Source organism: Chironomus tepperi, unplaced genomic scaffold (genome assembly GCF_022539635.2).
Source record: "Chironomus tepperi strain 1889 unplaced genomic scaffold, CSIRO-AGI_Ctep_v1 contig_13, whole genome shotgun sequence".
NCBI lineage: Eukaryota > Metazoa > Arthropoda > Insecta > Diptera > Chironomidae > Chironomus > Chironomus tepperi.
Genome location: NW_027226135.1, coordinates 326,747 through 340,393, shown reverse-complemented (window position 1 = coordinate 340,393; position 13,647 = coordinate 326,747). Strand labels below are relative to the sequence as shown.

At 35.8% G+C, this 13,647-nt stretch overlaps 2 protein-coding genes across 2 annotated transcripts; both read left to right on the top strand.

The window, feature by feature from the left end:
- The first annotated feature begins 6,187 nt into the window (after positions 1–6,187).
- On the top strand, positions 6,188–10,784 carry LOC139091239 (uncharacterized). The gene is made up of 2 exons (XM_070641221.1): positions 6,188–6,375; positions 6,435–10,784. Exon 2 carries the CDS (start codon positions 6,668–6,670, stop codon positions 10,697–10,699), a length of 4,032 nt encoding a protein of 1,343 aa, XP_070497322.1. The 5' UTR covers positions 6,188–6,375; positions 6,435–6,667; the 3' UTR covers positions 10,700–10,784.
- Positions 10,785–10,816: 32 nt separating this feature from the next.
- Positions 10,817–11,733, top strand: LOC139089578 (PI-stichotoxin-Hcr2n-like). The gene is made up of 4 exons (XM_070639146.1): positions 10,817–11,104; positions 11,419–11,457; positions 11,526–11,574; positions 11,643–11,733. The coding sequence occupies exons 1-4, from the start codon at positions 10,963–10,965 to the stop codon at positions 11,731–11,733; spliced, it is 321 nt and encodes a 106-aa protein (XP_070495247.1). The 5' UTR covers positions 10,817–10,962.
- The last annotated feature ends 1,914 nt before the right edge of the window (positions 11,734–13,647 follow it).

Here is a 13,647-nt window from a genome sequence, read left to right as displayed (position 1 = left end):
TTTGCTTTGTGCTCAGAGTGTGCTCTTGAGCATGCTCAACGATGTGCTCAGGTGAGCATGTTAAAATAAAATGTGGCATAATACACGAGCATGCTCAAGATATGCTCAGGAGTATGCTCAAGAGTATGCTCAGATGAGCATGCTAATATTTAAAATGCCATTTTGCATGAGCATGCTTAAGATGTGCTCAAGAGCATGCTCAGCAGTGTGCTCAGGTGAGCACATCAAAATTTTGAGTTTGAGTATGCTCATGAGCATGCTCAGTTGAACGTGCTCACCTGAGCACGCTCAAAAATATTTTATATTTTTCGAGAGCACATTCAGAGTGTGCTCATGAGCGTGCTCAGTTGAGCATGCTATGGTGAGCACGTAAAACGATGAATTTGAGCATGCTCAGAAGCGTGCTCACAAAACTGAGCACGCTCTTTGTATACTCGGGATAGCTTTAAGAATACTTATTATTTTAATTGAATAAAATTTTGTTTGAGATTTTTGGATTTTTAGGTGTATTTTATGGATTTTTATGCTGTACATTGATCAGCACCTTCCTTACCATCATCTAAAGCGTCTGAACATTCTCTTATTCTGTGCTGGGTGACCTGTGTACCGCGACACACTAGAATGGCGTCCATAAATGCTTGGAAATGCTATAAATCGTGTACCGTGTCTAGATATTGTCGAGGCTTACCAACAAGGTGTGCCATGGACAATAAAAGGTTGTCCATCACTGCTTTAGCCAGTCTGGATGTGCCTTGACTTCATATTGATCAGATTTGACCCCATAAAGTTACAAAGAATGTCTACTAACTCCACAAACCAACCCTAACAGCCATAGACCCCGCTTTTAGGTACCGTAGCAGCATTTCTGTACCCTGCATGCTCTTTCCCTGTTATTGCATCCCCAACTTAACTCCACACAATCCAATACAAATCACTCTGCAATATTTAAATCAAAATTAAGTAGACCACTGCTCCACATTTAATACTCAGTCTGCAAACAACTTTCATGTTCTATCGAACCAAAAAGATACTCTAATTTGATGCACAAATATACTTTTTCTGTCAATATGTATCATAAATGGTTCTCTTCTTATGGGTCAGTAACTCTAAAAATAAATATGAAAATAAATGAGAAAAAATGTTGATCGAGAAAGAGAACATGGAGACCCGGGTAGTATATGGTGATGTGGGGTGGTCGGCATATCGTGCCATGCCATACTGTGCCATGCCATATCGTGCCAAGCCATGCTATACCATGCCATGCTATACCAAGTCATACCGTGCCATGCCATACTCTGCCATGTCATATTGTGCCATGCAATACCATACCATGTCATGCCATGTCATGTCATGTCGTACCCTACCATGCCATACCGTACTATGCCATGCCAGCTTCTCATAGACATCCCCATCACAAATGCCACCATTACTCGGGTTTAATCTTAATAATCTGGTAGGGAATACTTAACTGTTGAATGCGTAAGTGAGAAATATTCTTGTACTCACATTAATATTTTAGTGCTGTCAAGTACAAATCACAAGACATGCGGACGAAAGTAAAATTTATTATATTTGTAATTTTAATCAATAATTTTGTTAGTGCCAAAAGTTTAAATGATAAAGTCACATCCATAATTGAATCAAATGCTAAAAATGTCAGTGATACATCAATTGAACCAAGGAAGTCAGAAGCACGTGATACAAGATGGAGTTATTACTATATGGGTAGATGGACATGGCATCTTCCATTGTGGTTTATGATATATTTTGTGTGGTATATTGTGTTCTGTACAGTTCGGTCGATTTATAATCATACAGTGAGTAGATTTGAGTTTGTAGCTAAAAGAGGCCGGGACTAAGGCCTAAGGACTGAGACTGAGACTAAAACTTCCAGATAATCTTATCGGGTCATCTTTGTCTCGGTTCCGGTCTCAATTCCGGTCTCGGTTCTGATTTCGGTTCCGATCTATGTTTCTATTTCCAATTTTCAGTTCCCATTCACGGTTTTGATCTCGGTTCCGGTCTCGGTTCTTTTCTCGGTTCCGATTTCGGTTCCGGTCTTGGTTCCGATCTCGGTTCCGACCTCGGTTCCGATCTCGGTTCCAGTTTCGATTCCGATTTCCATTCCAATCTCGGTTCCGATCTCGGTTCCAGTCCCGGTTCCGATCTCAGCATCAGGAACCCGCTTATGTGTAGCTTGCTTGCTTAATTCTACAATTCTAAAATAATTTCAGATAAACCCAGACGACTATCTACGGAAGCGAAGAAGTGTCGATGATTGGGATATTAATCAACTAAGTCAATATGTACATGAACAAATAGAAAGTTTTCCAAATAAAATATCAAGAAGTTATTGAAATAAAAATGTTGTGGAATTTTGATTGAATGGATTAGAATAATGTAATGTTTGAAGGGATTCAGGTGGAGTTTTTGGGTATGGTATGGTATAGGTCTCCTAAAGGTGGTAAGAGCTATGGCTGTTGTCCCCATCCAAAACACGTGTTTTTTTCGACCTCATTAAAAAAGCCTTCTAGCGCCTCACACAAGCACTTTCTTACTTTGATGTCTATAGATGAAATGTGGCCCTAACCTTAACCAATCTATCGCTATATCAACCATCTCCTAACTCTTCTACACTTAAGAGCTATGGCTGTTCTAGATACAAAAGTGACCACAACTTGTCTAAAAGCGGTCTCTTTGGCTGTTAGGGATGTCAGTTAATTGATTCAAAATCCGACATTAGGTTGGGTTTGAACCGGATCAGACACCATGCATGGGTACCGTCAGTTATTAAGTCTGACGCTGTCCTGGTGTCAGATTTTCGATTTAACAACCTAGCCAAATATGAACCGAATCCGGCAACAAATCAGAGTCAGGTTGACCATCAAGTCCGAGTCATGCTGTCCTAGTGCCGGATTTTGGATCAATCATCCGACTTGCTTCTGTAAAAATCAAATTCAAATCACAGTCAATCCTTCCAACTTTGTCAATTTTCAACAACATTTCCAATTTATTTCATCCACATTCCTTTACTATTTACAAGAATCTTCACAACAATCCCAAAACTTTTATGTCTCACTAAAATCCTCCTTTGGCATCTGATGATGTTTCAAATGTGAATTCGATACATCCGTAAGTTCCTTATCATAATCAGCAACAATATTCAAAATACTCTCAACATTCGTCGCAATACACGAGAATGGATATCGTGTTGCATCCGTAGATCCTGTTAAATAGTCACCAACTGTATCTCCATTATAGATATTATCAGGATCAATCAATGTATGCAGCTTGTCATAAATGTCCACAAATAAATCACTCTCAGTTTTAGCACATTGACTATAAATTTCATAAAGTGCATTAGCAAAGGCTGTATATGGTTGGGTTGAATGTGTGACTGCATATGAGCTTAATGCGCCAATACAATCATTTTGCATTGTATCAATGGATGTCGTGAATGTGTCTATAATGTCAATTGCTTTTGTAACGAATGTACTGCATGTTCCGTCACCGCCGGCAAATGAAACTAAAATAAAAGTAACAAAAATTAAAAAAGTAAATTGAAGCTTTTGATGTGAAAATGACCTTAAATGTTTATGAGTTCAAGACAAGTTCAAGTCTGACAGGTTGGAAATGGAAGTGACTTTTTTGGACAGAATGTTGAATCATAGGACTGTCTAGGTCTGTAAGTGTACATCTATCTAGAGCATGACAGTCACAAAATATTGAATTTATATTCCGGAGAGACACATTGCTGGTTCCGATCTCGGTTCCGATCTCAGTTCCGATCTCGGTTCCGGTCTCAGTTCCGATCTCGATCTCGGTCGCAGCATCATGAATCCTTATGTTGCTTGCTTAATTTAATCTGTATAATCTGAGCATAACACCTGCCTAGTGACTCTATTTCTTGCTTATTCTACGCTTTATTTCTTTTTGGACAACTTTTTGATTTACCCAATGAACCAGAGAGGAAATAACCAAGAATTTTATCAATTCCAGCAATTAAGCTATGATAGCTAACCTATGACCTATCTTTAGATGTTCCCTACGCTCGGCAAGGAGTTCTTGTGCGGCCAGCAAAGGAAGTAAGAAACTAAGCCATAATATATTGTTTAGTCGGTACAAGTTCATTAATTATGACTTGTTGACTTGTTTTCCGTAATTTAATTTTATTGCAAAATTAATTTCACTTTCAATCATCAGGAATAAGTGACTAATTAGACTGTTAATTGAAGTAAACAATTTAACGATGTGTTTTGCTACTGGTAAGGTAAGGATTATTGGGACTAAGACTTAGACTGAGACTTAGACTGAGACTGAGACTAAGACATAGACAGAAGCTGAGACAGAAACCGAGGCTATGTCTGGGACCAATACCAAGATTAAAATCGAGACCGAGATAATTGAGATTAAGATTGAGGCTGAGACCGATGTCAAGACTACAGGTGAAATCGAGACTAAGTAGTATTTATGAAAAATTTCCAGTATTTTAGGTCTCAGTCTCCCAAAAGTTACAATAATCCCAAAAATTATAGTGACTTTTTGACTTCATTGTGCATCAAATTGACTTATTTCGCATTTCTAGCGTAGATTTGTGATTTATAAATTCTAATCTAATTCAAACCGACTTGGTTATGGTTTGATGTCAGATTCAGTAAATGTTGACCAAAATAGGTGTATTTTGGTCAAATCCAATAAAATCCGTTCTTAATCTACCTTTGAAATTTCCACTTACGCTGAAATTTCATCAAAATAACCACAAATGCACACCAAATAATCTTCATTTTTAACTTCTCATGAATTTCTCCTTCCTGTTCAACTCAAACTCACTCTACAGACTAAAGTAAAACTTTAAGCAGCCTTTGTTAGAACTTTTTTGACTGAAGCTATCGTGTAAGGAAGAGTCGTGAGTAAGTTGTTAAAAAACTATTTTTGTTTCTTCATAAATGCTAGTGAAAAATGATTGAAATGTGATTTTTTTGTCTTTTTTAAGGATTTCTCGGAATTCACATGAATTGACTCTGGACTTGACTTGACAAAAGTCAAGATTACGCTGCTCTGATGATGGATTTTCGGTCATAGTAAGGTAAGTAGACAGAAATATACACAGATGACTATACACGAGGTCAACATTCGTCAAAATTCATGACAAATTCTGCTTTGGATCAACTTGATCTGTTGAAATATTGAAGAGTTTCATAGAATCCAAATGATTTTTAGTCAAATATTTGTCAATTTTCTAGTAACAAAAAACCTGAAAACGTGTGTTAACAATGAAAATAATGACAATTTTGAACATAACATGTAGTTTAAACAAAAAAATAGTTTAAATTTACATACAAAACAAGAATCAATAAGCGAATTGTCAGTTTGAATAATTCACTCTTAAAAGTTGTTTGTTGAATATTGTTTTAATGTAAAAAGATTACAAAGTAAAATAATTTTATTGCAAATATTTGTTGAATTAAAGTAAGTCAATGATAATGAAATCAAATATTTGTAATTAAAATGTCGTGAATTATTGTCAGTGACTGAGTCAATAAAAATTAGAGTTTTACAAAGTCTCGAGACCAAGACCAAGACCGAAACCGACACCATAAAGGAATTTTTCCTAGTCTGGAAAGTGTTGGTCTCAGTCTTGACAATTATTAACTAAAATGACTGAAAATCGATAAATTCGAGAAATCTAGGAATGGATGTCAGACTGACCTAACTATGACTTGATGTCAGATTCGGTTTGAGTCCGACAATGTGGAAGACTCTAGGCTGGTCTGGTACCAGATATAAAATCGATTAACCGACTTGTCCTATTCTGGGATCAAGAACTATGATATTCCCCAAAAAATAGTGAAAAAATTATAAAATTTCATGGATAACGTGAATGTAAAGGAATTAACATCGAAAATTTTGTTACATCACATTAAAAATGTATCCAAACTCACCTTTACATAAACCCTAATTTTGAATCATACAAACAATAACTAAATTTGACCATTAAACCATGAAATTGCGTACCCAAAACTTTACGTGATATGAATCACGCATTTTATTCCAAAAAAAATTTTTTTCATCCAAAACCCCAAAACCCAACTAAAATTAACGGCTCCTTCAAATTCAAATCAATCAGCTGTTTACCATTGACTTCAAAGCATGACCAAAACTTTTTTATCATCTCCGTCCTGACTCATCGTGTGTTGTGTTTTCGCGGACTTTTGTTATCATTAAAAACAAAGTTTTTTAAGGAATAAAATTGAAAATATTGCAATTAAAAAGTTGAAATTGGAAGTAAGAGTTGAATTTTAAGATTAAGGAATTAAGTTTAAGGCTTAAAAGTTGAGATTTTTATACTAAATTGAACTTTAGTTCCTAAAAAAGGTAAACAAAAAAAGATATTTTAATTTGTCAATTTTAATGATTAATTTTTGATATTTTAGATTGGAATTTGGTGAATTTTGGTGCAGTTTTGAGACTTTTTGTGGCTGTAGAAGTGAAAATCTAGCAAATTTTGGAATTTAGGCTGAAATTTCACATCAAACAAGTCAAAAATGACAAAAAATCCATAAAAATTCACAAAAAAATCAACAAATTTACAAGATCAGCTCCTGCATACCCAAATAATCACCAGCATACCCTAAAACCAGCATAAGCATCACATCCACCTCCAAATATGATCGACGTCGACACAATAATTCAAAATATCGAGTCTAAAATTCAATACCTTGAAAAACTCAAATTCGAGGATGATCCAAAGAGCTTCCTATACACTCCCATCAAGGCCATCACCATAACCAGCACAACAGACTTCAAACAGCTTGAATGTCAAAAATTCATTCGATGTACACAAAGCAATAAGTTAGTTCCATTAGAAAAGTTTAGTGACTCAATACAGGCATTAAAGGATGAAGTTCCAGTTGATCAAGTGTCAATGCAGCATAAGAGGAACTACAGGAGGAACTCAATAGCTAATTTCGAACAGAAGCAGGTTGGCAGTCAAGTCGGCAGCCTAGCTGGAAAGAAGAGACGAAATTCCACTAAATTTGACTCACAGAATCAACAAGAACTGAGGAACCAGCAAGAAAATGGACATAAAAAGTCAAAAATTAATCCTGACAGGTTCACGACCCAAACTAGTTCCCCAATAGTCAATCCAAGACCACAATCAACCAAGCCTGACCAACAACAAATCCTAAAACGATCAGCAACAGCAACAGGATCGCCAAAGTTCAGTCGAAGTTATACTGAATTTTTGAACAATTTAAACAAGGACATGCAGAAGTTTAAGGAACAACAGATGAGGAACGAGCCTTGTGACAATTTTTTGGGTAAAGATGCAAAAATATTTGTTGAAAATCCAATTTTGAAGCATCTTGGTGGCGATAAGGATGATAAAGTTAAGTCTAGTTGTAGCTTAGATGATGCTAAGACTAATGGCAGCAATGAAGGAACTGTTAAGCCATCAGATCAGGTCCCAGACCCCAAATCTGACTCAGCCATCCAAAAAATATCACCATCGCTTCTAAAAACCCCAATTTATGGCACCAAGTATCTGGTTAAGCCAGCAAATCCACATCCTGAGCCGAACAAACCAATTTTTGACAAAATAATCAAATATTCACAAGAAAATTTTCCTCAAACTGAGAATAAAACCTTAAATAAGATTGTTATGAGGAGGATGACTATTGACAGTGCTTGGGACCACAGGAGCTTGTTGAGGAAGCCATCAGATGTGTCTGAAGATGCAGGAGGTCCAACAAACCAGAACAATCATCTTCAAAAGGCTTCATGGACCAGTCCAGTCAAGGTTGATCTATCAAATCCTGAAAAATCACTAGACAAACTACAAAAAATAGATTTGAAGCCTTCAACAGGCAATAAAGAGCAAATCCAGCAGAAGACCATCAAGCTTAGTCCTCAAAATTCAATAAAAACTGACAAAATCATCAAATTACCGCAAAATATGCTCAAAAATTTGACATATTTGAAGCAAAAAGTACCAAGACGCAACAGTATTGGATATGGAGTGAGAATTGAGACTGCAAATGACATAAAAAGATTGAAGCTTAGTCAGGATTTGAGGAAAAATGCGGCTGTTATGGAGTCATTGAAGAGAGTTGGTGAATTAGTCAATAAGCCGCAAAAACCTGAGAATAAGGAACAGAATGTCAGCAAGAACGTCAAATTAGACGAGAAGTTGACCCAATCTACAGCAATTTCTAATGTAATTCCTTCCAAAATGAAGAAAATTCCATCAAATTCAGCTCAAATTCTCAATAATTCTACAACAAACTCAATTGACTATGAGGACGAACTTGAAAGCATCTCAGCATGCCACATCGACAAGCTAGCACCTGAAAACAGATCTAGCAATGACAAGTCCAAGAAATCAATAATTGATGATGATTTTATAGCTGGTGATGATCAAATCATCAAGAATGTTAGAAAAAATGTGACATTAAAGACAATAAGGAGGAAAAGAGGCAGTTATAAGATCAAATCTAAGGATAGTGCTGCTGTAGATGATGACAAGTTATCGATGGTTAATATCGTAGCTGATAATTCTACTGAAATTAAGGAAAAAAATCAAAAAGTTAAGAAAATCTCCAATGGCAATCAAAAGTCAATTAAAAGGAAGCAATTGACAGGAATTGACCAGAAAAACAACAATTTAGAGGAAGTTACAGCATCAAATCCACAAGATAAGACTAAATCAAAGGATAAATCAATGGATATCCAAAAAGACAATCCAGATGAAGGCAATAGCGATAAACTTGTAATCAAGACCTTGGATATATTTAGAGATATTGAGAATTATAAGAATCTGATTAGACAGCAATCGTCAGACTCTCAAAGCAGCAATAAAACTGATAAGATTCAAGTGAAAATTGAGAAAAATTCGATGAATTTTCAAGAAATTGACAATATTTCAGAAAATTCTGAAAAAATTGAGGAAAAGAAGATGGAACTTGATGGGAATCATCAAACTTTGGTAAAAATTGTCAAGATTCCTCAAAAAACTGACAAAATCTCACAAAAAACTGACGAAATTACAACAAATTCTCAAAAATCTATCAATAAAAAGCAAATGATTAACTCAGAATCACAAAAATTGCTTAAAATCAGCAAAGTATCACAGAAAATATCACAAAAGATCAACAAAACTCCAACAAATCCTCAAGAGGATGACAAAGAAGAGCAAAAGCTTGATCCTAAACTCAAGAATCTAATAAGAATCAATAAAATATCACAAAAAATTGACAAAAATAAAACAGATTTTCATGGAAAAATTGCAAAATCCACAACAAATCATCAAGAAGATAGCAAAAGGAATCAAGGATTGAGTTCTAATCTACAAAAATTGATCAAAATCAGCTGTAAGAATGATCAGAATACACAAAAACTTCAAAAAAGTCTTCAAAATGCAACAAAACATCGAAAGCTTGCTTCAGCTCAACAAGACATCAACTCCCAACCCAAAACGACCAAGTCATCCTCAAATCATCCTTCAGAAAGCTCACAACACTTAAGGAAATCAACTCAACCTTCACAAAGCTCAACCAAGTCCACCCCAAGCTCTCAGCCATTAGCTCAATCATCTCATAGCTCACAGCCATCAACCCAATCAACTCAAAGCTTACAGTCATCAAGCCAGCCCACTCAAAGCTCCAAGCCATCGGATCAATCAGCCCAAAGCTCCCAGAACTCCACCCAGTCCATAAAATTGTCTCAGCACTTAACTCAGCCAATCAAATCCTCCCAGCCATCAACCCAACCCTCACAAAGCTCCCAACACTCAACTAAGTCCACACAAAGCTCTCAACTTTCAACCCAATCCACAGTATCCTCCCAATCATCAATCCCATCAACCTCCCAATCCCCACACCCCTCAGACTCCCAAAACACCCCAAATTCCGATCAAATAACTGGCAAACGACGACGACAAATCAATCCAAAATACAGCGAATCTGAATATATGCTCAAAAATACATCACGTGAATTCACAAATGCAATCCGCAGTAAAATGATGATTAAGAAGTCACAGAAGAACTTAACAAAGAAGCCTGATGATCAAATTCCTAAAAAATCAGACATTATTGATGACAATTGTGAGTCCAAAAAGGTTGAGGATGTGGCATCCACCTCAATACCATCACAAGAGCCTGCAACTCCAGACATAAAATGTGAAATTTGCGGTAAAGTCTTCCTTAAGCCAAAAGGCCTTGCCCGTCACATGCCACTTCATTCCAGTGATCGTCGACATGCATGCACAAAATGTAAATACAGATTTAAGCAAGGAAGTGACTTGATGCGGCACATGCTGCTCCATGAGGAATCGCCAATCATTCCATGTCCAAAATGTGATAAAAAGTTTCGAACAATGAAGAATTTGCAGGCACACATGGGAACACATGAAGCTATGCTGCCTTATAAATGTAATCAATGTGAGGTTAGGTTTAGGTCAACAAAGAATTTGCGGTATCATCTAATGTCTCATCATAGTGGAGCTAAGTTCCAATGCGGAAATTGTGGACAGAAATTTTCGGACGAAAAAAGTTTGAGGATTCATGTGATGCAGCATGAGAATGAGGATGGTGACTTGGATGATGAGGAATTGGAGGATTATTTGGACTTTATGGATGAGGAGGATGAGGAACTGTCAGATAGTGGTGATGAACCGATGGTGATTGATGTGACTGTATAACAGTTAGGAGTTATTAATGTTTAATTTTCGGATTACTTTGAAATTTTTGAATAAAATTAATTAATTTTAAAAATTCTAATAATAGCTTTTTTACTTTGCTGGCTGTATAGATCAACAGTGGTCCATGACCCCATTCAGATGACACTTAAAGCTGCCTTTATCGTTGGCTTCATTCTACCAATCGCCAATACCTAAATATACAATAAAATCGACATAAATTTAAGATTTTATCATGCATATATTGAATTTACAGGTTAATAAACATGCTAAATAAGGCAGCACTGCTGATTTTGTTGATAATCACATACAAGTGTCAGCAAGCTCCAAATCCGAGTGCAGTTATGAGTGGAACTGATAGCAGTGTGAATATTAATCCATCGAATGCTAATTTAGCTAATAATTATTGTAAGTAAAATTGGAAAATTGATTAAGTTGAAGATGAATTTTAGAAAATAGAGCAGTGTTGTCCAAAATTAGTTCCAAGATTTCATGTAACCAAAATTTTCCATATGTATTGCATTGATATTCCTTAAGGAATATCCACATAACACAAATAGAACATTTTGGTTACATTGGATTCGTGTGCCGTAGAGCAAGCTCAAATGTGCCGCAAAAATGTTCTTAAATTCCCAAAAAAGACTGATTTTATAGAAAATTGGACAGCACACAGCAAGGTTTCTTAATTTTTGACAGAATTATTAATTAACAATCATTTTCAGCTGTGTGTACCCAACCTAAATATCAAGGACCATGTCGAAGTATGTTAAAAAAAATAGATTGAAATCTCAAATTGTTAATAAAATTAATTTTGTTGCATTATTCTCAGGTAGTATGCCGCGGTATTACTATGACACAGATCAGAAGAAGTGTTTAAGGTAAAAAATTCAATTTATTTCCTCTTTCGATAAAGTTTGATTCAATGCTGTAATTAAAATTATCATAGCTTTACCTACGGTGGATGCAATCCAAATGGAAATAATTTTGAGACGATAACAAAATGTAATGAAACATGTAATGTGCTTGCAAGATCTTAATAAAATGTTAAATTTGTTTAAATTGTCAATTGATATATTTTACTCTTAATCAATGATCAATGGAATGCTGCTAACCGAAGAAGCTCTCTAATAACACATCATCAGAGCAACGAAATGTCTTGCCGTCAATGCCACGCTCCTGGCAACTCCTAAAGCTACTTTGTTCTTTTTTTCGTAGAACATTGATGTATATATATAATGACTGAAGGGCCCAGCCTTATGAGCTAGAGGCACTGCGATTTTAAATCTGTTGTACCATACCCTTTAGACCTACAGTTTATAGTGGGATCCGAACCACTTGCAAGCTCTGCACATTGCAAAGACACGAGTACGTCATAAGACCTGATGTACCCTGCAATGTACCTAGTTACAATTCGTGTGCGCAAGATTTCGTAATGAAAGTCATCCAAATACTAGTATATCCTTGTATACCTAGCAGTGGAGACACATTGTGTGCCAAAGACCTCAAAACTCCACCCAACACACGAACCGAGCTTCATAACTAGAACGGTGAAATGGATGTAACTTGCTGACAAATAACCAAATGAATAAGTCAGCTATTTGTTGTAACCTAAACTCTACATGGCTACAGAAACTCAGTAAATAAGTGGAAGCAATTTCTATCGACAAAAGTAACTTCAGGTACAGTCTAAGATCAAGATTGATCTGTAACACCAGCGCATTAAGTAAATTGAAACTCAATCAGAGTGAAATAGGTTGGGATTACTAACTTTCTTACTTTGATCTGCTCGGAAAACCAATTGTGATCCATGACATCACATAGACGTCACCTGAAGCTACTCATATCGCTGGCTATAGCTTGTTAATCTCCCAATTCCCAGTAAAATTCTATCTCAATCGACATATTCTTTCCATGGTGCCATCCCAGTGAATTAACAACCTTTAAAGTGAATCACGGCACACAGTCTGCTCACAATGCACATACCTAATGTCAATCTACATCCTCATTTGTGCATTCCTTATAAAAGTCAACGAAAAACAATAACATTAAAGTTGTTAATTCTCTTAAATTTAAAATTCTCTCTCTCAATTTTTCATCAAACTCTCTCGTGAGCAGCACAAAACTTAGTTAATGTTTATTTCGAATTTCATCATCGTTATCAATTTAGTCAAAACACAACACAAAGTGAGGCACAATTAGGCATTAAAAATTTATATTAATTTTTTGTGTAAATTCAGCATAAAAAGTAGCTTGATGAGTCATCGAATAACATCGCTCAATTCACTGCCCGAAGAGCTACTCGAAGAGATATTTGAGTATTTACCGACCTGGAGTCTCCTGCAACTAACAAAATGCTCAAAATTCCTCAACAATCTCATCGGTTCCAACAACTTTATGCTTAAAAAACTTAAAGTTTTGCTTACGGAAAATAAGTGCAAAAATTTATGGATTGGAAGTCGAAAATACTCAAATGTTCAGCTATCCCGGTGCGATTTAAAGCAATTTTACTTCATATTTATCGACATTGGTGTGTCCATAAAGGAACTGACCATCCAAGACTGTCAATTTAATGCAAATTATTTTAAAAAAATTCTCATAAAATGTGAAAATTTAAAAATTTTAAATTTAGTCAGTCAGGATGAGCAGATTGACTTTAAACTTGTTGACTTGCTGGATCCGCTGCCTAAGTTAAAGCTTAGGAAGTTGTCGCTGACTGCTGTCAATGGAATCTTTAATTTACTCGTAAAATGTCAAATTCTGGACCTGGAAATACATCTGAGAAGTAAGGAACAACTTTTTGGATATAAAGAATTTATTGAGCAGCAAAAAAGGCTTAAAAGGCTCACAATTATCAATTATACAGATGATATACAATTTTTTGAGACTGACTACCTAAGTGCCGTTAACTTTCGACTTGACAAGTTGGTGCTGAAAAATGTCAAAAATTTTGA